General features: G+C 54.0%; 3 protein-coding genes across 16 annotated transcripts in view; 1 reads left to right on the top strand and 2 right to left on the bottom strand.

The window, feature by feature from the left end:
* Positions 1–24186, top strand: part of EDF1 (endothelial differentiation related factor 1) — a 107844-nt gene that overhangs the window by 55082 nt on the left and 28576 nt on the right. Inside the window, exon 1 of one of the 8 annotated variants that reach the window (XM_050760420.1) lies at positions 16160–16170. The exons of 4 other annotated variants lie outside the window; for them this stretch is intronic. The gene's annotated coding sequence lies outside the window, so the exon portion shown is untranslated. Of the gene's footprint in view, positions 1–16159; positions 16171–22783; positions 22794–23094; positions 23105–23212; positions 23223–24186 lie in introns of those variants that run through there. 3 more of the 8 variants (XM_050760412.1, XM_050760414.1, XM_050760411.1) reach the window with 3 other exon arrangements.
* The window catches only part of PTGDS (prostaglandin D2 synthase), a 117858-nt gene that overhangs the window by 69732 nt on the left and 23940 nt on the right, over positions 1–24186 (bottom strand). The window contains exon 1 of one of the 3 annotated variants that reach the window (XM_050760361.1): positions 17658–17661. The exons of the other annotated variants lie outside the window; for them this stretch is intronic. The gene's annotated coding sequence lies outside the window, so the exon portion shown is untranslated. Of the gene's footprint in view, positions 1–17657; positions 17662–24186 lie in introns of those variants that run through there. 3 annotated transcript variants of the gene reach the window in all.
* The window catches only part of TRAF2 (TNF receptor associated factor 2), a 46863-nt gene that overhangs the window by 15009 nt on the left and 7668 nt on the right, over positions 1–24186 (bottom strand). For 3 of the 5 annotated variants that reach the window (XM_050760086.1, XM_050760087.1, XM_050760088.1), the window contains 5 exons: positions 13888–14106; positions 13161–13239; positions 12161–12259; positions 3922–4083; positions 2133–2207 (listed from right to left, as the gene is read on the bottom strand). In XM_050760086.1, the coding sequence (XP_050616043.1) occupies positions 2133–2207; positions 3922–4083; positions 12161–12259; positions 13161–13239; positions 13888–14075 (603 nt within the window). In that variant the 5' untranslated portion in view covers positions 14076–14106. Of the gene's footprint in view, positions 1–2132; positions 2208–3921; positions 4084–12160; positions 12260–13160; positions 13240–13334; positions 13780–13887; positions 14107–24186 lie in introns of those variants that run through there. The other 2 variants (XM_050760090.1, XM_050760089.1) reach the window with 2 other exon arrangements.

Raw genomic sequence — 24186 nt, 5'->3', positions numbered from 1 at the left:
TTTCAGTAGAGACGGAGTTTCACCATGTTGGCCGGGCTGGTCTCGAACTGGCCTCAAGTGATCCTCCCGCCTCAGTCTCCCAAAGTGCTGGGATTACAGGCGTGAGCTACCACGCTCAGCAGGTATTTTTAATTTTAAACCTACTCTATATGTAACATAAAGCAAATATGTTACCAGTGTTAGAAACCAAGATTTGCAACATTAAAAAAAGATAAGAAAGGCCGGGCACAGTGGCTCACACCTGTAATCCCAGCAGTTTGGGAGGCCGAGGTGGGTGGATCACGAGGTCAGAAGTTCAAGACCAGCCTGGCCAAGGTGGTGAAACCCTGTCTCTACTAAAAATATAAAAACTAGCTGGGCATAGTGGCAGGTGCTGGTAATCCCAGATACTCAGGAGGCAGAGAATTGCTTGAACCCGGGAGGCAGCACTTGCAGTGAGCCGAGATTGCGCCACTGCACTTCCAGCCTGGCAACAGAGCGAGACTCTATCTCAAAAAAAAAAAAAAGAAGAAAAAAGGGCCAGACACAGTGGTTCACACCTGTAATCCCAGCACTTTGGGAGGCTGACGCGGGCGGATCACGAGGTCAGGAGATTGAGACCATCCTGGCCAACATGGTGAAACCCCATCTGTACTAAAAATACAAAAACAAAATTAGCTGGGCGTGGTGGTGGGCATTTATAGTCCAAACTACTCGGGAGGCTGAGGCAGGAGAATGGTGTGAACCTGGGAGGCGGAGCTTGCAGTGAGCCAAGATCTCGCCACTGCACTTCAGCCTGGGTGACACAGCGAGACTCTGTCTCAAAAAAAAAAAAAAAAAAAAAAAGACGGGATGAAAATGCACCCTGCGCACAGAAAGCCACGTGTTCACAGTGATGGGGACAAAGTCCACCAGACACCGCTGCGCTGCCTGGGCGACCGTCTTCGTCTTTCACTCTGGAAACAAAGTCTCAAGGAAAGAATCACCTCCTGACTCCTCCGTAAACCCCCTCAGGACAGACAAGGGCTGACGCAGACCAGGGCATGCGCAGAGGGCACCTCTCAGGAGCACCTCCAGGCCCCACCAGCAGGAGACACAGCCTTGCAGACACGGGCCCCAGGCGGGCGTCCTGGCCTCTGAAGGGGGCATGGCAGCAGCCACAGCCGCTATGGCGCTCCGACGAGACAAACCCCCCATCAAGCTTCGAGTATGAGCTTCAGTCTCCAGTTGAAGGGAACAGACGCTTTCAGACAGCGCTTGGCCAAGCTCACAGTGTGGGACATTTCACAGACAAGTGGACAGAGGCGAGGAGACAGCCCTGTCCCGTCCCCCAGCCCCACCCGTTTCAGGGCTTGGGCTATGACCTGTATTTAAACAGAAGCAAACCAGAAAGGCAGGCACACACCTATCGGGCTGAGCTTGTGGGCGGGCCGGGGCAGCCTGACCCCTCCTGTGGCTGCCCAGATGGGGACTGCCACCTGCGAGGCCTCCACATCTGACCTCTGACACACGGAGCAGGTGCCACCTCCCCTTCCAGAGCTTCAGCCTCTCTGGATGAGCTACCCTCACCTCCAATAAGGGAGGCAGTCTGGGAAAACGCCTCCATGTGTATTATTTCCCAGCTTCCCTTCCTAAAGGTGTCATCTGCAGCAGTTAACTCTCAACTGGGCGAGAAGCCATTTTCCTGACACAGTAAGGATGCCAGGGACGAGGTTCTGCCAGGCGAGCCACCAACATTTCACTGCTGTGGCGGCAGACCAGACTAGGGCGCCCAGTCTCCACCCCGGCTGCTTGCTGCAAACACTCAGCATCAAAGTCAGTACCAACATTTCTCATAAGCAGCATATGGAGGGCTATGAGAACTTTAATGTTTCATTTTCAGGATAACTGGGAAGTGACTTGCCCAAAAGTAAGCAGCTGTGTACACTGGAGGATGAAGAAGAGGGCTCAGGACTCAGCCACCTGGCCCCCAGTCCACTCAGGAGAGTAGCCGCCACCATGAACGCATCCATGACCCAACGTTACGGGGCTTTGCACTGCAGTTCCTTCGGGCACAAAGGTCATAACCTGCCCCACCCCCCACCCCACGGGACCCTCACGGCCAACACATGGGCCCCGCCCCGCGGTCCTCAGAGGACATGAAGGACACTCACCTTCTCCCGGGGGATCTTTTTCTTGCCGCAGCCATCACAAGTCAAGGGGAACTTGGGGCAGACCTCGTGGTGCGCCTTCAAAAGAAGCGATCAGGAGCATGAGGCTGGACGCCAAAGCCAGGCATGGGTGGCAAGTGGGGGTGGAGGGTGGCACACAGTGCTTGGGCTGGGTAGCGCTGAGGGGCTGCAGGAGCACGTGGTCACCCTCGAGCCTCGCAGGACGGAGCTCCTCACGGGCAGGATCCTGCCAGCACCACCCAGGAGCCTTGGAGATCTTAACGTTTTGTTTGTTCTGCCAGCTCCAGGGCAATGCGAGGGAGACCCAAGCCACCAGAGGAGATTCGGAAGCCACGTGAAACAAAGGCCCCCATGGAGATGGGGAAACGGTGCTCCCGCCAGGAGGGGAGGCCGGTGGGAGGGTCTGGCGGATGGACTGGGCTGGCTGTGTGCGGGACATCTCCAAGATAGACCCTGATGTGCCGCTGCAGAGGGCCTGGCGCCCCAGATGTGTTCTGGTCAGGCCCGTCCGTCCATCTGACAGTTTACACGGAAGTGGGGACGGGTCAGCGAAGTGGGGCTCCTGAAGTACAAGAGCCCAGGAAAAAAGATGCCATGGGCCCCAGAGGCAGGGAGAGACCCGGAGACATTTCCACCAAAGGCAGGAACCCTGTGTGGATCGTGATCCACATACACCAAGGCAAAGACAGACAACAGGGACGCAGACACAGGCTGCAGGCCGTGTGGACAGTCACAGCTACAGCTCAGACACGGCGCTAGCGACTGTAGCTCTGTGCACCGCAGAAGTGTGTTCTCACCAATGCTTCGGGGAAACACGAAGTCACACTTGAGCAACTGTCTCGGGGGCAACGCCCAGGCCTGGCAAGGATGGACACATACCCACCGCTGCACTCTCTACCTGATGCATTTAGACTTTTCTAAGACAAAAATGCTTTTCTTTTGTAACTTTTTTTCTTTTTTTTTGAGACGGAGTCTCACTCTGTTGCCCAGGTTAGTGTGCAGTGGCGCAGTCTCAGCTCACTGCAACCTCTGCCTCCTGGGTTCAAGCAATTCTCCTGCCTCAGCCTCCCGAGTAGCTGGGATTACAGGCACTCGCCACCATGCCTGGCTAATTTTTTTTTTCTTTTGTGACAGAGTCTCGCTCTGTCACCCAGGCTGGAGTGCAGTGGCGCAATCTTGGCTCACTGCAAGCTCCGCTTCCCAGGTTCACACCATTCTTCAGCCTCAGCAGCCTCAGCCTCCCGAGTAGCTGGGACTACAAGTGCCCACCACCATGCCTGGCTAATTTTTTTTGTATTTTTAGTAGAAACGAGGTTTCACCGTGTTAGCTAGGATAATCTCGATCTCTTGACCTCGTGATCTGCCCGCCTCAGGCTCCGAAAGTGCTGGGATCACAGGCGTGAGCCACTGCGCCTGGCCACGTCTGGCTAATTTTTTGTGTTTTTAGTAAAGAAAGGGTTTCACCATGTTGGCCAGGCTGGTCTCAAACTCCTGACCTTGTGATCCACCCGCCTCAGCCTCCCAAAGCACTGGGATGACAGGCATGAGCCACCGCGCCCAGCTTACAAAAATGTTTTTGAAAGGCCTCGGCATTAACTTTACACCCATTCCCAGTTCTGCCAAGAAACATCCACCTGCATGTCTCCAGGGAAAGGGCCGAGGCGGGGAACGAGTGCAAAGGGGTCAACGCAGCCCCAGTGGCCAGCACGCAGCTCCCCAGCTCAGCCCCGCACGGCTGCAGTCACACAGGTTGCCGCTCCACCGCACGCACCTTCCCGTCTGCCCCGCAGCAGGGCGCCCGGCAATGCCGGCAGCTCAGGCTTCTCTCTGGGCACTCGTGCTCCAGGTGGCGCTCCTTTTCACCCAGGCGGACCAGGCCTTTGCATGCAGGACATTCGGTCAGCATGAGCGGGCAGCGGCCTTCGTGGCAGCTCTGGCAACAAAAGGAGAAAGTGTCAGTAGAACTCGCGTGGGACATTCGGGCAGCCACAGCTTCACCCGAGGACACCAGGCGATATAATGCCGGTTTGGTGTCTGCATGCGGGTCCTGGGTGCCATCCTCCCTGCCTGTCCTGGGGGCCGCCCTCTGCAGGTAGCTCTCAGGGCTCCCACAGGCGGGACGGCAGGAGGAGATTGGTGCGTCCTCGTCTCCACTCTCTCCGCCCCACCCTGAGCTGAGGGGATGCTCTGCCACGGGGGTCTCTGTGTGGGTGCCTCGTCACCGCCAGGCTCCCCTATCTGCCCCCTAAAACAGTCAAGTGCACAATCCCTGCTCGGCACCAGCGGGTCCCTGCCACACACACCAGCTCCTAACCGAGAAAGCAGGCCACGCTCTTGCTCTGATGACCAAGCACAACACGGTCCAGGCTGAGTCTTGCCAGTCCCAGCCCCATCCTCACTGTAGGCAGGAGGTGTGAAGGGACAGGGAACACGCACAGGAGATAGCATGAGGGCAGGTGGCCTCTGCCTCCAGCACCAGGAAGCCAGCAAAGGCCTGAGGCACAAGCCCACCAGGCCAAGGTGCCAGGAGCTAGCTGCACAGCACATGCATTAGAAAGGGCCTAAGCTACAAGGAAGACAGGCGAGGGCCAGTGACACACAGGAAGGTCACTCAGGAGCCCACGCATTCCCACACACTGAGCCACCCATGAGCTGGGCAGAGGCCCTGCCCTCCTGGAGCTGACAACCTGACAGAGTGACCACCGGTGCCGGAACACCAGGGAAGGCAGGCAGTGGAGGCAGGGCCGGGAAGGTGCCACAAGATGCGGTCTAGGGAGGCAGGAGCCGGTGCTACAGGCTAAGCGTCAGGCGAGGCAGAGGACTGTGGACGTCCACAGATGGCCAGGGTGGCAAGGGAAAAGGACACAGAGGGAAAGGAGGCCGTGCCAGCTCCTCGCCACACCCAAGCCAGGAAGAATCTAGAATGTAGGATGCAGAACCCAGCCACCTCTCTGGCCCACTGCTGCCCCTGGCAGGGCTTCCTGGACCGTTTTGAGGGCTCTGCCCGGATGTGAGGGGTCGGGACAGCAAAGTGACGGGATGTGGCTGAACTCTTCCAGGACTGCCTGGCAGCCGCGCTTCTCACAGACTCTAAGGTTGGGAAGCCGCGTGGTCACAGGAGGAAGAACGGGGTGGCAGGCACCACAAAGGTGCTAGTGGAAGGGGAGAGAGGGCGAGATGCAGGACGTGTCTGGGGAGCCACGTGGACCTGCTGGCAGACTGAATGTGCTCTTACAGGGACACAGAGAAGTCAAGAAGGACTCTCAGGCCTCTGGCCCAAGCCACAGGAGGTGCCGCCTGCCTCCATAAGGGGCCGGTGAGGTGTGGAAATAAAACTAAACAAGGCTTTTTGTTTTGTTTTGTTTTTTTGAGACAGGGTCTCACTTTGTCACTGATATGGTGTGGCTGTGTCCCCACTCAAATCTCATCTTGAACTGCAGCGCCCATAATCCCCGTGTTGTGCGAGGGGCCCGGTGGGAGGTCACTGAATCGTGGCACGGGTTTTTCCCGTGCTGTTCTCATGACAGTGAGTAAGTCTCATGGGATCTGACGGTTTTATACATGGCAGTTCCCCTGCACATGCTGTCTTGCCTGCTGCCATGTGAGACGTGCCTTTCCCCTCCTTTGCCTTCCTCCATGATTGTGAGGCCTCCCCAGTCATGTGGAACTGTAAGTCCATTCAACCTTTTTTTCTTTATAAACTACCCAGTCTCGGGTATTTCTTCATAGTAGTATGAAAAATGGACTGATACGGTCAACTAGGCTGGAGTGCAGGGGTGAGAATATAGGTCACTGCAGCCTCGACCACAGCCCCCACATAGCTGGGACTACAGGCACACACCACCACACCCAGCTAAATTTCTTTGTATTTTTGGTAGAGCCATCTTGTGTTTTTTTTTTGTTGTTTTTTTGTTTTTTTTGAGATGGAGTCTTGCTCTGTCGCCCAGGCTGGAGTGCAGTGGCCGGATCTCAGCTCACTGCAAGCTCCGCCTCCCAGGTCCATGCCGTTCTCCGGCCTCAGCCTCCCAAGTAGCTGGGACTACAGGTGCCCGCCACCTCGCCCGGCTAGTTTTTTGTATTTTTTTTAGTAGAGACGGGGTTTCACCATGCTAGCTAGAATGGTCTCGATCTCCTGACCTCGTGATCCGCCCATCTTGGCATCCCAAAGTGCTGGGATTACAGGCTTGAGCCACTGCGCCCGGCCATTTTTTTGTATTTTTAGTCGAGACAGGGTTTCACTGTGTTAGCCAGGATGTTCTCAATCTCCTGACCTTGTGATCCACCTGCCACAGCCTCCCAAAGTGCTGGGATTACAGGCGTGAGCCCTCATGCCCAGCGGTAGAGCCATCTTACCCAGGCTGGTCTTGAACTCCTAAGCTCAAGCAATCTGCCCACCTAAGCCTCCCAAAGTACTGAGATTACAGGCATGAACCGCTGTGCCCGGTCAGATTTAAACATGTCTTTTGGGAGAAGTCTGCTATGACTGGGAACAAAGAAAGGGAATGGAAGTCAAAGGAACATGGAGTTGAAAATCTGTTAAGTTTCTTGAATCATGATAAACATAAAATGCATCATCTTAACCATTTTTAAGTGCACAGTTCTGTGGTATTAAGTACGTTTCACTGATGTTACATAACCATCACCACCATCTACCTCCACAACCCTTTCCGTTGTAGAAACCTGAAACCCTATCCCTGTTAAACCCTAACTCCCCATTCCCCTCCTCCAGCCCCCAGCACCATCCCCTGGCTCTGAATTTGACCACTCCGGGGACTCTGTCAGTGAATTCATGCAGTATTTATCTTCCTGTGCCTGGCTTAGCTCACTGAGCACAACCCTCAGTTTTGAGGCAGGAGAGACTACAGCACATTCTGTACCAATGGGCGCAGCCCGGAGAGAGGAGGACAACGTGCTGAGAGGAAGGTTCCCGAGAGGCCAGGACAGCAGAAGACCTGGCTGCAGGGCCCTTCGTGGGGTGGGAAGCGGGGGTCAGCAGCTCCATGGAAAGCTGGCTACAGCTCAGAAGCCCCAAGTGAATCAGGAAAGCGTTAATGACACCTCCCTGGAGAGGGGAGACCCTGCTCTGGACAGCACAGGCACTTGGGCTGGCTTCCCTTCAACCTCCCTGGGGAGTGTTCCTCCCAAACCTTCACACAGATGCTGCAACTACTCCTCAGAGGCGCCCCAGGGTACACGGGCCCGGCCCTCCAAGACCTCCCGTAGCACTGGTCCAAGCTAAGCCCGCCAAAGGAACCAACTCCCTGAACCCGACAGCGCCTTGCACTCTGCTACCCACTGACGGGACAGGACCCAGCCTCGGCCGCACTAATGTGTAATGAGCCATCATCAAGCTGAGTCAAAGAGGAGTCTCAACAACTACTATGGCTTATGAAACAACTATTATGGGTTACAAAACAACTATTATGACTTACAAAACAACTATTACGGCTTATGAAACATAAAAACGAATGCACAGTCAGTGTTCTTAGATTTAATTAAAAGACTGTTCTTTAGGCCGGGCGCGGTGGCTCACGCCTGTGATCCCAGCACTTTGGGAGGCCGAGGCAGGCTGATCACGAGGTCAGGAGATTGAGACCATCCTGGCTAACAAAGTGAAACCCCATTTCTACTAAAAATACAAAAAATCAGCTGGGCGTGGTGGCGAGCGCCTGTAGTCCCAGCCACTTGGGAGGCTGAGGCAGGAGAATGATGTGAACCCAGGAGGCAGAGCTTGCAGTGAGCCAAGATTGAGCCACTGCACTCCAGCCTGGGTAACAGAGCAAGACTCCATCTCAAAAAAATAAATAAATAAAAAGTAAAAATAAAAAAGACTGTCTTTTAAAACATAATAAAATGGCTGGGCACAGTGAGTTCCCACCTGTAATCCCAGCACTTTAGGAGGCCAAAGCGGGAGGATCACTTGAGCCCAGGAGTTCGAGGCTGCAGCGAGCTAGGATTCCATCACTACATGCTAGCTTGGGCAACAGAGCAAGACCCTATCTCTAAAAATAATAATAATAATAAAATGCTCATAGATGAAATGATATGACATCTTCATTTGCTTTAAAATAAGCCAGAAAAGAAAAAAATATGTGTCAGGGTTGAAGGGCTGAAAGAAGGCTGGCGAAGGCTGGCTGGTGCTGTGGGGCAGTGTGCAGGCCTATGAGGCAGCGGCATGCCTCTATTTTCAGCCTCACTGCTCAGATGCGCTGCATGCTTGAAATGTCAAAAATAAAATACTTCTTGGCCGGGCGCGGTGGCTCACACCTGTAATTCCAGCACTTTGGGAGGCTGAGGCGGGCAGATCACAAAGTCAGGAGATCGAGACCATCCTGGCTAACACGGTGAAACCCCGTCTCTACTAAAAATACAAAAAAATTAGCCGGGCGTGGTGGCAGGCGCCTGTAGTCCCAGCCACTTGGGAGGCTGAGCCAGGAGAATGGCGTGAACCCGGGAGGCGGAGCTTGCAGTGAGCTGAGACTGGGCCACTGCACTCCAGCCTGGGCGACAGAGCGAGACTCCGTCTCAAAAAACAAAAAACAAAACAAAAAAAACACCTTTCTCTTGGGACTTGGTACTTGAAATCCCCAGTGGGACCAGGGATGTCCTGCAGCAGATACATCTACACCAGCACCATCTGTCTCAGTCTTCTCCCCACTCACAGCGGGCACAGCTCAAAAAAATCAATATTTATTCAGGCAGAATTCAAAGTAAACATTTGACGCAAATACAGTCGTCATCCCTCTGAATGTCACTAGAATGTCCATGAGGCCGAGCAGACTTGGCTTTTCCCGGCCTTTCCGTGCTCGTGCAGCCCGTCTGTGTCCCCTCTGGAAGGTCTCCCTGCACCCCCACGGTGGACCCAGCTGCCAGAACGAGTAGCTCCGGGGCTGCTGGGGAATTCAGCTCTGCTTTTAGCGCTCGGCAAGCACTCCATCAACATTTACCTAAAGTTTCAAAAATCACTCGATTTGGCCAGGTGCAGTGGCTCATGCCAGTAATCTCAGCACTTCGGGAGGCCAAGGCGGATGGATCACTTGAGGTCAGGAATTCAAGACCAGCCTGGCCAACATGGTACAAAACCCCATCTCTACAAGAAATACAAAAAATGGGGCCGGGCGCGGTGGCTCAAGCCTGTAATCCCAGCACTTTGGGAGGCCGAGACGGGTGGATCACGAGGTCAGGAGATCGAGACCATCCTGGCTAACACGGTGAAACCCCGTCTCTACTAAAAAAAAATACAAAAAAATAGCCGGGCGAGGTGGTGGCCGCCTGTAGTCCCAGCTACTCGGGAGGCTGAGGCAGGAGAATGGCGTGAACCCGGGAGGCGGAGCTTGCAGTGAGCTGAGATCCGGCCACTGCACTCCAGCCTGGGCGACAGAGCGAGACTCCGTCTCAAAAAAAAAAAAAAAAAAAAAAAGAAATACAAAAAATGAGCCAGGTGTGGTGGCAGGCACCTGGAGGCTGAGGCAGAAGAATCGCTTGAACCTGGGAGGTGGAGGTTGCAGTGAGCCGAGATCGTGCCACTGCGCTCTAGCCTGGACAACAGAGCGAGACCCTGCCTCAAAAAAAACTTAAAAATAAAAATAAATAAATAAAATCATTCAGTTCCTAGAAAGGCATCATTGCAAAGGACAAACATATTCAAAAGCTAAGCAGGATTTTCCCCTTTTCCAACAAAGTTCAGACCATCAAGAAAGAAAAGCAGCCTTAGCCTCAGGACTGTGTTTACAATAAGGCCCCAACTAGCAGCACACTCTGAACAACCTGAGCACAGAGAGAGGCGACTCAGGCACGGCTACGCCTGCAGAGCTGGTTCCCAACTGCACGGAGAGAGTTTGATTTCCATCCCCACGTGTGACATTTACAGCCAGTGAGAGGTTTTATCAATAAAATCAAAGGCCACAGCCAAGCTATTCCAGAGCAGTGCCCGCCCCTCCCACATGACCAAACCCGGCTCCTCTCAGGGACTTTCCAGAGCTCTCAAAGGTGCAGGCCAGGGACTTTCCACCCTGCGTGCCTGCAGGACCGCGTGGCACCCCAGCCCAGGGGCTGGCTATAGTCCCTGGCCCTCAGCCGGAGGCCCTCATAATTGTCACTGTTGCATCCTATGAGCCTGGAAGTGGCAGAGACCCCAGAGGCCTCAGGGTCCAGTGCAGAGCTGGGAACTATTATCCCACCTGTCCCCCAGGCACCTCTCAGTCCTCTCAAAGGGGTAGCATAGCACCCCTACCCCCTGCAGCCAGCTAGTACTCTGACCCTACCAGGGAGACCCTGACCCTGGGCCACCTCCCCTAGGAGCCATCTCCCTTGCAGACAGCACTGGGCAATGACCAAGCTGTGCCTCTTTAGAGGAGCAGGGAGTGGGGTGTACGATGCCATGCACCACAGCCGCTCGTGCAGCAGAGCCACACAGGGGCCTAGAAAGCTTTGCATCACACATCGTGGCTGCGGACGGCCTGGCATCTCTGTCCACAGAGGCGGGAGTCTCGCTCCATGTCCAGGACACAATCCCCGGGCTAGGGAGGAAGCACATCTCGTTCACCCCAGATACAGCTGGGACGATTCTTCTGAAAAAACGAAACTTGGAGCCCAAAGACCACAAAGCAGAGTCTCAAAAGATCGAGGAAGGCGTGGCCAGGCTCACAGGGCAGGGAGGGGAGAGGAGAAACCCACAGTAATGCAGGTCCAATTCCAACCCAGCCGGCAACACCCTGGGGTCCAGCTAAGCAGGAGATCCCAGACCCGGCCTGGGCAGGAAGCTCCCTTAAGTGCAGAAAGCCAGGGTTCCGAGCAAACAGCCCTCACAGCCTCACCAACCTGAGGCTGGACTGGATGGCATCAAGGTACCGCCTTACTGTGAGATTCCAATCTGTGACTCAGTGCTCACTGAACAATGACCCCTGCCCCTCCATTCTACTTCCTGTGCCTACGGATGTGATGACTCTGGGGGTGTCCCCAAGTGGAATCACAGAGGGTCTGTTCTTTGGTAACTGGCTCATGTCACTCAGCACACTGGCCTCAGAGTTCATCCCTGGGGAGTGTGTGTCTGAATCTCCTTCCTTTTTAAGGCTGAATCATATCCCACCATGTTCACAGATCACACTTCCCATGTTTATCCATCATCCGTGGACACTGGGCTGCCTCTACCTTTGGGCTCGGTGGACAGTGTTACTCCAGGAATCCTGTACAAGGATCCCAGAGAGAAACCTCTTAAAGGGCACTCATTATGACAAGAAGGAAGACTGCATAACTTGGCAAGCCGTAGTGGCCTTGACTAGCTCTCTCGGCACCTCCTGGCCTCTACACTACAGGTTAGGTTTCCAAATGCCTAAAAGGTGACATGAGAATCACACTGAAATCCCCAATGCACCAGTGCAGGAACGCAAGCCCGCCTCGCCCAGCACACAGCTCGCCCAGTACACAGGGACAAACCACGGCCAACTGAAGTGCAGGCCACTGCCTATGTTGCTGTGACCATAAGACAAAGGTGTCCATTATTTCTGCAATTTCCAATGTCAACACAATTCAAAATAAGAAATCCTTTGTGGATACAAGAGACACAACGAAAACCCCCACCAAACTTGAAAGCCGCAGGCCCCAGTGCACAGCGATCTCCCCTTCATTCCCAGGAAATGCTACCACTTAAATAACCTTAGATAACCACGGCATGCCCAAGGCTCACACGGGCACCTCCAACCCTCACAGTTACCCCACGATGGTGGGATCCTGCACTCCCATTGACAGACAAGAAACCTGAGGCACAGAGAGGGTAAGTACCTCGCCTGAGGTCACACAGCCCTAGCTCCACGGTGCAGGTCTGTGCTCTGCACTACTTGTGTTTCTAAATGGACGTACTCTAAGGAGCAGCTCCGTCTCTTCCTCCACAGACATCAGACAGGCTTCAGCCCCAGTGAGAACGTGCAGGACAAGGTCCCGACCGCTGGGGGAGCGTGGGCGACTCCCGACCGCTGGGCTTCTGTCACCGTGCCACACACAGGCATCTTTACCTCATATTCTTTCAGGGTCCCCTTCCAGGTGCACCCATCAATGGGACAGACGGCCGGCAGGCTCTCCACCTCCCTGCGGGCAGCATTATCTGGGAAAGCCTGGGGAGAGGAACATCCCTCAGGTTAAACCTCCTCCCAGTCTCCCTGCTGCAACCGAGGAACACAGGCCACGTGTCCAAACCAACCAACACTGCGTCGCGTTGCCTTCCCAGGCCACTCCAGGAGCAGAGGATGACTCCCTGATTCCATTTTGTTTTTAGACTCACCTTGATGCCAAAATTTCCAGACCCTAAACTTCCCGAGTCTGCTAATGGACAACTTCTGGCTGCCCTTTTTTTTTTTTAAGGAGGGGTCTCACTTTGTAACCCAGGTTGGAGTACAGTGGCATGATCTTGGCTCACTATAACCTCCGCCTCCCAGGCTCAAGCGATCCTCCCACTTCAGCCTCCCAAGTGGCTGGGACTGTAGGCGTGCGCCACCAAGCCCAGCTAATTTTTTGTATTTCTGGTAGAGATGGGGTTTCACTATGTGGACCAGGCTGGTCTCGAACTCCTGACCTCATGTGATCCACCCACTTCGGCCCCGCAAAGTGCTGGGATTACAGGTGTGAGACACTGTGCCCAGCCCCACCCATGGTGTTAAAAGAAACTGCTGGGCCGGGCACGGTGGCTCACGCCTGTAATCCCAGCACTTCGGGAGGCCGAGGCGGGTGGATCACGAGGTCAGGAGATCGAGACCATCCTGGCTAACACGGTGAAACCCCGTCTCTACTAAAAAATACAAAAAACTAGCCGGGTGAGGTGGCGGGTGCCTGTAGTCACAGCTACTCGGGAGGCTGAGGCAGGAGAATGGCGTAAACCCGGGAGGCGGAGTTTGCAGTGAGCTGAGATCCGGCCACTGCACTCCAGCCTGGCGGACAGAGCGAGACTCTGTCTCAAAAAACAAAAGAAATTAAGACATTTTCTGTTTAACATTTTTGGCTTCAAGACATTTTACTTACCGAACTGCTTTCTAAAATAGAAATGCCTTCTTCATATATGCCCTCGTGAACACAGGCAGCACAGTTCTGAGGCCCAGAACTAGGGGGGAAAAAGACACACAAAAAAAAAAATCCCACCGTGAAACTTAATACAAAAAGTAAATGAACACCATTTGCTTCAGTTCAAAAACCTACCTCCACACCGCAGTTTCTTTAAACTTTCTCATCGTTAGCGAAACCAACAGCAGGCAAATGTTAACGGGACATGTTTTAAACCCCAATATTCACAGGACAATGTTTCTATCTCTCCCCGATTGTGAAGAAGGCGCGCCTGAACTGCCAAGGACACTGGCTGCAGTAACTCAGGTGCTGCCGGCTCTCCCCATAGGCCGAGCTGCTGCTGACGTGCAGAGGCCACGCCTCTCACACCACTCGAGCAGCCAAAAGTGAGCAGTAGGCGGCACTTTAAACCTTCCAGTACTCACATTAAAAATAATAAAAAAGTGAAATTAACTATAACGATGTATCATATTTAACCCCACATATCCACAATAGTATTTCAAATTGTTATTTTAAAATTATTAACTTTACATTCTTTGTGGTAAACCTCCGAAATCCAGGGAATATTGATAACTGGAGCACATCTAAGCTGGACCCGGCTCTGCCGGGAGCTACCAGGCTGGGCAGCGTGGCTCTAAGGCTAGCCTGGCCTGCCTGCCCCTCCTCCCAGCCTGCGGGCCCCGTGCACCTGAGGATGCTGGCCAGGCAGAAGGAGCAGTACCGGTGGCCACACTGCGCCTGGAAGGGCCTGCGCAGGACGTTTCCGCAGGCGGAGCACAGGTACTTGGCTTCCAGCTTGGTCCCCAGGAGGGTCTTGGAGAAGCCAGGCTGTAGCAACTCCAAGGAGCCAGGGGGGGTCACGCTAGCTGCAGCCATAAGAGCTGTGACCCCCGCAAACGACCAAGCCCTAAGGAAGAACACACAGCACGTTACACCTCAATTCCAGAACAGTCCTCCAGAGAAAACCAAACCGATGGTGATCAGTAGCAGGCGATGGTGAGGGGCCAGGTCCCCACTGACCTGCAGTCAAGACTCGGAGAAGCAGAACTGCAGAGCTTTGGGAAGCCTTAGAGACCCTCTAGTCCCATCTCCCGCCGCTAGTACGGAAACTCAGGCTCAGTGAGGGTGGGGACCACATGGCTGGCATCCACATACCCAACCCACAGCTCCAGAGAGGCACAGACGCACGGGCTTCCTGTCGTGCACACCCCCCTCCCCAGCCAGAGGAACAGGCTGCCTTCCTGTTAACATTAACGGTCAGAGGCTCTCAAGGCTCTAGGCTCTTCGGTCTCCCCCATGGTTCCCACAATAAGCATGTTTTAGAGTGGTGGATGCCTTCTGAAATATCTTACCAAACCCACTGGGCAGGAGATGCCTGCCTGCCAGCACTCAGGCCCTACAGGCACTCAGGAGAGAGCCATGCCGCTAGGCCAGCCCCTAGAGCAGCAGTGCAGCACACCTGGGGTTGGCTAGTGCATTCCCTTTAGCTACCCATGGGTTTCCCCTCACTTCAGATGATGCACGTGGCCTTCAGAGCCCTCCATGAGCCAGCCCTGCCCTGGCCCCTTGCTGTCCACTAGAACTCAGTCAGCCCCACCAAGGCAGCCACAGACGGCCTTGGTGCCCTGCACCACGCCCTCTCCTTCTGCCACTCTAGGCACCAAGGCCACCACAGATGGCCTCAGCCACTCCGTGCCGTGCCCTTTTCCTGCCTCTCTGAGCATCATCCAGCATCTCCTCTCATCAGCCCCGCCTCACCTCCCAGTAGCTGGGACTACAGGCGCCCGCCACTTCGCCCGGCTAGTTTTTTGTATTTTTTAGTCACTGCACTCGATCTCCTGACCCTTCCTTTTGGATTAACTGTGGCTCTTCCTCCCTCAGTGTCCCGGGCAGAGACTCCACTGGGCTCTGCTCTCCTGTAAGAGCACCCCCAGGTGGGTTTCCCTCTCCCCTTCCCATCACGGAGCTCCTGTTGTGCGGGAATCCCAGGAAGGGGCCTGGTCAGGGTTGGGCTGATGCTGAGGACAGAGGAAGGGAACAATGAGGATGCCTAGACCCACTCATTGGGCAGAGTGAGCAGACAATGAGAGTGAGCAGTTACCCGGCACACTAAGCGTTTTCTCTCTCTCTCTCAATGAACTACAAATCTCACACCTGTAATCCCAGCACTTTGGGAGGCTGTGGTGGGCAGATCATGAGGTCAGGAGATCGAGACAATCCTGGCTAACACGATGAAACCCCGTCTCTATTAAAAATACAAAAATTAGCCGGGCATGGGGGCGGGCGCCTGTAGTCCCAGTTACTCGGGAGGCTGAGGCAGGAGAATGGCGTGAACCTGGGAGGCAGAGGTTGCAGTGAGCCGAGATCACGCCACCGCACTCCAGCCTGGGCGACAGAGCAAGACTCCATCTCAAAAAAAAGGGGGAGACAGGCACTTGGTCCCCGCCAACCCTGTAAGCGGTTTGGGTAAAGCTTGAGTCCAAAGACTTCAAAGCTTCTGGCTGAAGTGAAGTTTGTTCACACGTGCTGGCCCCATCAAGCACAGGGAACTTCCGGGGCACAGACACCCAAGAGAACAAACTCGAAACACAACCAGACGGCAACCATGGAGCTGCCCAAGCAGCAACAGGAAGCTGTGGATTAGAGGCAGACCCGTGCGTCTCCACAGCCTCATACCTGGAACCAGGGCCAGGCGTGAGGACCTGAAACCCCCGCTCCTTCACACCGGCCTCCAGCGCCTTCTTGCGGTCGCCATGGGGGCACGTGTCACCTGATGCTCACCTGCCACGCTCCGCCTTCCAAAAGCAGCCTGAGGGCCAGGGCTAGCTCTAAGTATGCTCTGTCTCCGGTCCTGGCCCCTGAGAGCCCAAAGAAAGGGGGTGGGAATTGGGGTCATCTCTCTAGCAGGAAAGCAGTCTTGATTCAGGGAACTGGGGACAGCTAGGGAGGGACTTCCAGTGGGGATGGGGGGCTCACCCCTAGAAGGGCGACTCCAGGCAGACCAACCTCGGAAAGAGGTGGAGGAAGGACAGGGGCATGGTGTCAGCTGAGATCCCCAGCAGGCAGCCCAGGGAGGCAGGGACTGACAGGCAGGCCCCGGCCTGAGGGTGGAGGGCAGCCTCCAGAGTCCTCTCCCCAGAGGGCAAACTGGGGTGGCATTTTATTTACTTAAGGAATGACTTATCAGAACCATTCCTTTTCTTTTTTTCCTTTAAAGTCTCATGCTCTGTCACCCAGGCTGGAGTGCAGTGGAGGAATCTCAGCTCACTGCAACCTCCACCTCCTGGGTTCAAGCAATTCTCATGCCTCAGTCTCCCAAGTAACTGGGACCACAGGTACACGCCACCACACCCAGCTAATTTTTTGTATTTTTCAGACGGGGTTTCACCATGTTGGCCAGGATCGTCTTGAACTCCTGGCCTCATGTGATCCACCAACCTCGCCCTCCTAATATGCTGGGATTCCAGGTAGGAGCCACTGTGAATGGCCCATTCCAACATTTAAATAACAAATGCATTTTCCATTTTTTCTCCAGGAAGGACAGTGGATGCTGACTGCTCTGTGCCTGGACAACAGCCCTAAGATGGGGGCCTTGCTGTCCTACTTGAGCCTGACTGATGCCTCCACGCAGGCTGTTAGCTCAGCCACAGGTCCTAACACTGCATACCTGCTCTGCTGTCTTTCCAAGGCCCGAGTTGCCAAAAGGATGTCCTGGAAGCCTTGGGTCACTTGCAACCTCGAAGCAGCAGGGACCCACCCAACAGGCAGAGCAGCAGCAGGAAGGCTGCGGCCACAGCAGTGAGGAAAACGACGTGTCACTGTGTGCCCCCGACACAGCGGTATGGGTCACCCAGTCCCAGGACTGCTCGCCTGAACGGGGCTGACCTCTCCCAGCAGGCCCAGGACCAGCAAGTCTTGGATGGACCCAAGAGGCCAGAACGCTGCTGAGGCCCTCCTCTCCTCCTCTCACCTCTGCCCCAGTTGCTGTCCCAGAAAGAGGTCTTCCCAGCTCTCAGGACCGCTCCGCCATTCACCAGGGACTCAGCCAAACCCAGGAGGCTTTCACTTTTCTTGAGAAACAGGGGTCTCACTATGTTGCCCTAGCTGGAGTACACTGACTATTCACAGGCGTGATCACTGCACACTACAGGTTGGAAGTCCTGGGCTCAAGCAATCCTCCTGTCAGTTTCCTGAGTGACTGGGACTAGAGGTGAGCGCACCTCCATGCCCAGCTATCCAGGATGCTTTCTGAGCCCATTCCTTGTCCAATCACAGGCCAATCCCACTGGCTCTGCCTCCACGCTGCCAGCACTGGCCCCTTCTCTGGCCCTGACCCTGCTCTCTGCTCCTCCTTCACACCCACACCAATAAGGCACCCCTCCCTGAGGGCTCCCCAGGAACATCCTGGGCACTCAGAAGGAAACCCAGCCACTGGGTTTAGGCCCATCTGGTCTTATCCCCCACCATCCTCATGATGCCCCCAGTCCACCTGCTCTCCTCTGTTCCCTTAACACTTTTGCCCTGCTTGGAAGAGCCCCCGGTGCTGGTCCCTATGGATCTGCACACCTGCCCCTTGGTAACCCTGAGTTAGGCCTAAGCAGCCTGCACCCAGGACAAGGCCCAGCAGCCTTCTGAGACTTGCCTCCAACTCCCATGTAATGTCCCCAGATCTCAAAAAGTGGAAGGACAGTTTACCTGTAAACCCCTGAAAAAGGGCCACAACCGGCCGGGCGCGGTGGCTCATGCCTGTAATCCCAGCACTTTGGGAGGCCAAAGCAGGTGGATCATGAGGTCAAGAGATCAAGACCATCCTGGCCAAGATGGTGAAACCCCATCTCTACTAAAAATACAAAAATTAGCCGGGCATCGTGGTGTGTGCCTATAATCCCAGCTACTCTGGAGGCTGAAGCAGAAGAATCGCTTGAACCCAGGAAGCAGAGGTTGCAGTGAGCTGAGATCACACCACTTCACTCCAGCCTGGGCGATGCAGCAAGACTCCACTAAAAAAAAAAAAAAAAAAAATAGGCCAGGCACAGTGGCTCACACCTGTAATCCCAGCATTTTGGGAGGCCGAGACGGGCGGATCACGAGGTCAGGAGTTTGAGACTAGCCTGACCAACAGGGTGAAACCCCATCTCTACTAAAAATACAAAAATTAGGGCCAGGCGCAGTGGCTCAAGCCTGTAATCCCAGCACTTTGGGGGGCCGAGACGGGCGGATCACAAGGTCAGGAGATCAAGACCATCCTGGCTAACACGGTGAAACCCCATCTCTACTAAAAAAAATACAAAAAAACTAGCCGGGCAAGGTGGCGGCCGCCTGTAGTCCCAGCTACTCAGGAGGCTGAGGCAGGAGAATGGCGTAAACCCGGGAGGCAGAGCTTGCCGTGAGCTGAGATCTGGCCACTGCACTCCAGCCTGGGTGACAGAGCGAGACTCCGTCTCAAAAAAAAAAAAAAAAAAATTAGCCGGGCGTGGTGGCGCACGCTTGTAATCCCAGCTACTCAGGAGACTGAGGCAGGAGAATCACTTGAACCCGGGAAGGAGAGGTTGCAGTGAGCTGATATTGCACCACTGCACTCCAACCTGGGCACTGCAGCGAGACTCGGTCTCAAAAAAAAAAAAAAAAAAAAAGAAAAAGTAAAAAAGAAAAAGGGTCACTACCACATGGATCCCAAATAGGAGGTGCTTTTTAACTCAGAAAAAGTTAGGCCCCAAGACAACCACCCTCAGCCCCTTCTGCAAACATTCCCCAAAGCTTCCTTGACCTAGCTCACCAACAGAAGCACGTTCCAAGTGTCTTCCGATGCTGCGCCAACCCTGCAGACCCATGGGGCCAGCCCCTCTCATCCTCCACAGGAGACACGTGCACTGCCAAAACTGACGCCGCGTACAGGAGAGGGGAACGCACAGGCAGCGACCTCATCCCTGAGCTGCGCTCACTGGCCTGAATAGGGCTGACTCTTGAGAAACTGTGACAAGACTGACTGCCAGTCACCTCTCTGCCCCGCAAAGCCAGCAGTGGTGTGCTTTCAATCCCTGCTTCTGAATCTGTAATTTAGTGAGACCTTGCACTCATGTGGTACTCCAGAGTTCAGAAAACATGCTTATAACCTAAACTTACTCCTCCAAACACCCAACAGAGGGGATGCTGGGGCTCTGCCTGCCCAGTACTCAAAGTCCCTTGGTGGGGAGGCCACACCTGTTTCTCCCTCTTTTTCGAAGGTAGGTGCACCCGCTCCTGGGGGTGGCAGAGCTTACGCGGATGTTCCAGAGCTCACAGATGCACACCAGCTGTGGCAAACTGAGGTGGGAGCCTGCTCACCAGGACTGCACCCTCAGCACACGTTTATCATGATACGTGGAGGCGTGCTACGTACACATACATCACTAAAACCTCACCAGGACTGCACCCTCAGCACGCGTTTATCATGACATGTGGAGACGTGCTACGTACACATACGTCACTAAAACCAAAGGTTCACAGAACTACACTTCGTCTTCATGACAGGCATTCTGAGTGTTCTATTTTCTTCCTTCTGTTCTGATCAGAAGCTATTACATTGATTTCATGAGCCACTAATGGTTTATTGATTTATTTCTGTTTTTTTCTGAGACAGAGTCTCGCTCTGTTGCTCAGGCTGGAGTGCAATGGCGTGATCTAAGGTACAACTGCCGCCTCCCAGGTTCAAGCAATTCTCCTGCCTCAGCGTCCTGAGTAGCTGGGGACTACAGATGCCTGTCACCACGCCTGGCTAATTTTTGTATTTTAGGAGACAAGGTTTCACCATGTTGGCCAGGCTGGTCTCGAACTCCTAACCTCAGATATTCCGCCCACCTTAGCCTCCCAAAGTACTGAGATTACAGGCATGAGCCACTGTGCCCAGTTGAGCCACTAATAGTTTAAAAAGGTTTAATAGTTTTAGAAGTGGCTTCTAACCCACTTTGGACAAAGAAATTTTCTATTTTTAAATATCATTAGTTTTTAAGCCACATTTTTTTTTCTTTTTTTGAGACAGAGTCTTGCTCTGTCGCCCAGGCTGGAGTGCAGTGGCGCGATCTTGGCTCATTGCAACCTCCGCCTCCCAGGTTCAAGCCATTCTCCTGCCTCAGCCTCCCAAGTAGCTGGGACTACAGGCACCTGCCACCACATCCGGCTAATTTTTTGTATTTTTTACTAGAGACAGGGTTTCACCATGTTAGCCAGGATGATCTTGATCTCCTGACCTCAGGTGATCCACCCGCTTCGGCCTCCCAAAATGCTGGGATTACAGGCATGAGCCACTACGCCCAGCTTTAAGCCACATTCTTTAGGACAAAATCCTATTTCATACTTGTTATAATATGTTAAATAGGATATAAAATGTGAAGAACCCTATGAGTGCAGTCATGCTAGTGTAGAATGGGGCAAGAAGGTAAAATAAAGGATCATTTTGCTGGGGTAGACAGATTCAGTGGGCCGGGCGCGGTGGTCATGCCTATAATCCCAACACTTTGGGAGGCTGAGGCGGGTGGATCACGAGGTCAGGAGATCAAGACCACGGTGAAACCCTGTCTCTACTAAAAATACAAAAAATTAGCTGGGTGTGGTGGTAGGCGCCTGTAGTCCCAGCTACTCAGGAGGCTGAGGCAGGAGAATGGTGTGAACCCAGAAGGTGGAGCTTGCAGTGAGCTGAGATCGCGCTGCCACTGCACTCCAGCTTGAGCGACAGAGCGAGACTCTATCTCAGAAAAAAAAAAAGATTCAAGGTGAGCCTTCTCTTTTTTCACAGTGTCACTGAAGAGTATCCTGGCGCATCTTCCAGACATTTTTTTCTTTTCACGTCGACATTCCTCCCAAATGTGCTCTTGAAGGTGGAGAGACAGAGGTGTGCCCTCCCTGCCCTAGGCGTGCCTGTCAGACACAAAAGAACCACAAAAATGGGCCAGGCGAGGTGGCTCACACCTGTAATCCCAGCACTTTGGGAGGCCGAGGTAGGCAGAGAGCTTAAGCTCAGAAGTTTAAGACCAGCCTGGGGAACATGATGAAACCCTGTCTCTACCAAAACCACAAAAAAATGGCTGGGCGCGGTGGCTCATACTTGTAATCCCAGCACTTTGGGAATGCAGAGGTGGGTGGATCACCTGAGGTCAGGAGTTCAGGACCAGGCTGGCTAACATGGTGAGATCCTGTCTCCACTAAAAATACAAAAAATTAGCCAGGCATGGTGGTGCAAGCCTGTAATCCCAGCTACTCTAGAGGCTGAGGCAGAAGAATTGCTTGAACTTGAGAGGCAGAGGTTGCAGTGAGCTGAGGTCGCGCCACTGCACTCCAGTCTGAGCAAGAGTGATCCTGTGTCTCAAAAAAAAAAAAAAAAAAAAAAAAAAAAAAAAAAAAAAAAACAAATCTAAAAATACAAAAAATGAGCCAGGTGTGATGGTATGCATCTGTGGTCACAGCTACTCAGGAGGCTAAGGTGGGAGGATCACCTGAGCCTGGGAGGAGGAGGTTGCAGTGAGTCGAGATTCACAACAACGAGCACGGCCTCCATCCGTGGCAGACGTTCCTCACACACACGGCCTCACGTGGCCATCATGACGTCCCGACACAGCAGGAAGGTCAGGGATCATTATTCCTGTTTCCAAATGAAAACACAACCCCAGACAGCCAGGCCACGGCAGGCATCCTGGTCGAGGGCCCCTGAGGTCCCACTGATCGCCGCACTGCACTCTGGGGTTCTTTGTACTTAGAGATTCCTTAAACATTTTATTTGAATCTCATTCATAAATATATTTTAAGAACTAATGAAAAGCACCACAAAGGCTCAAAAGTGCTACACCAAGATTTTAGCACACTTCTGACACTGCCCCAATTTGCTCACACGTTGGAATCCAACTTCCGCTGTGCCTAGCACGTCCCAGAATCTCCTCCGGCTTAGACTCGGAGCTCTCAGTGGCCTACACAGGAGGCAGAAGGGACTGAACTCAACACATGGTCACCTAAACCAGACACACAGACTGAGACCTGGTGCGTGGCCAGACAGCATGGGCTGCTCTTGCTTTCCGTACGTGTCACAAGAGATGTGAGGGGTCAGATAGGAGTGATTCCATCTGGAAACAATGTGCTGCTGGTTTTTTCAGGCTTCCAAATCAGTTTTACTTTAAAACTCCCAATTCTATCATGTAAGTCGGCTAAAAACCAAAGTGCCACCCCTGCGGTGACCGACTGAACGAGTGTGCGGGACGAGTGTGCGGGGGGGGGGGACACAGACACGCGGTGACTGAACGAGCGTGCAGGGAGGACTCTCAGGGAGGACTCTCACACACGCAGTGACTGACTGAACGAGAGTGTGGGGAGGACTCTCACACATGCGGTGACGGACTGAGAGTGCGGGGGGGGGGGGGGGACACACGCGGCAACCGACTGAACAAGTGTGCAGGGAGGACTCTCACACACGCGGTGACCAACTGAATGAGCGTGTGGGCGGGACACACGCGGTGACCAACTGAACGAGCGTGTGGGGGGGGACTCTCATACACGTGGCGACTGATTGAACGAGCATGCGGGGGGGCCACACACACACACGGTGACTGACTGAACAAGCGTGCAGGGGGGACACACACGCGGTGACCGACTGAATGAGCGTGCTGGGGGGACTCACACGCGGTGACTGAATGAGCGTGTGGGAGGGCCACACATGCGGTGACTGAACAAGCGTGCAGGGGGACTCACACACGCGGTGACCGACTGAACAAGTGTGGGGGGGGACACACACACGGCGATCGACTGAAAAAGTGTGCAGGGAGGACTCACACACGCGGTGACCGACTGAGCGTGCGGGGGGGCCACACACGCGGTGACTGACTGAACGAGTATGCAGGGAGGACTCACACACACAGTGACCGACTGAACGAGCATGGGGGGGGACACACGCGGCGACCGACTAAACGTGTGCAGGGAAGACTCTCACACACGCAGTAACTGAACGAGTGTGCAGGGAGGACTCACACACGCGGTGACCGACTGAACGAGCGTGCAGGGGGGACTCTCACATATGCGGTGACTGAATGAGCGTGCGGGGGGGGGGACTCTCACACATGCAGGGACCGACTGACATGGTAGCTTGCACCTGTAATCCCAGCTACTTGGGAGGCTAAGGTTGGAGGATCACTTGAGGCCGGGAGTTCAAGACCAGCTTGGGAAACATAACAAGACCTCAGGTATAAAAATAAAATAACAAAAAAGTTAAAATGGCAAAGAAATGTCAAGAACAGGTTTTAAGGCCGGGCGTGGTGGCTCATACCTGTAATCCCAGCACTTTGGGAGTGCATAGGAGGGTGGATCACCTGAGGTCAGGAGTTCGAGACCAGCCTGACCAAAGTGGAGAACCCCTGTCTCTACTAAAAACACAAAAATTAGCCGGGCATGGTGGGTGCCTGTAATCCCACCTACTCGGGAGGCTGAGGCAGTAGAATCGCTTGAACCTGGGAGGCAGAGGTTGCAGTGAGCCAGAGATCACGCCACTGCACTCCAGCCTGGGCAACAAGAGCTAAACTCTGTCTCAAAAAAGAAAAAAAAGGCCAGGCACAGTGGCTCACACTGGGTGACAAAGCGAGACTCCATCTCAAACAAAAAAAGAAACAAAAAAAAACCACAAGGCCGGGCGCGGTGGCTCACGCCTGTAATCCCAGCACTTTGGGAGGCCGAGACGGGCGGATCACGAGGTCAGGAGATCGAGACCATCCTGGCTAACACGGTGAAACCCCGTCTCTACTAAAAAATACAAAAAACTAGCTGGGCGAGGTGGCGGGCGCCTATAGTCCCAGCTACTCGGGAGGCTGAGGCAGGAGAATGGCGTGAACCCGGGAGGCGGAGCTTGCAGTGAGCTGAGATCCGGCCACCGCACTCCAGCCTGGGTGACAGAGCGAGACTCCGTCTCAAAAAAAAAAAAAAAAAAAAAAAAAAACACAAATAAAAAAAGAAAAAAAAAACAAGTTTTAATATAAAA

The sequence above is a fragment of the Macaca thibetana genome, chromosome 15 (assembly GCF_024542745.1).
Source record: "Macaca thibetana thibetana isolate TM-01 chromosome 15, ASM2454274v1, whole genome shotgun sequence".
In the NCBI taxonomy this organism is placed as follows: domain Eukaryota; kingdom Metazoa; phylum Chordata; class Mammalia; order Primates; family Cercopithecidae; genus Macaca; species Macaca thibetana.
Note: the sequence above shows the minus strand (reverse complement) of the source record. Positions and strands in the feature narration are given on the sequence as shown.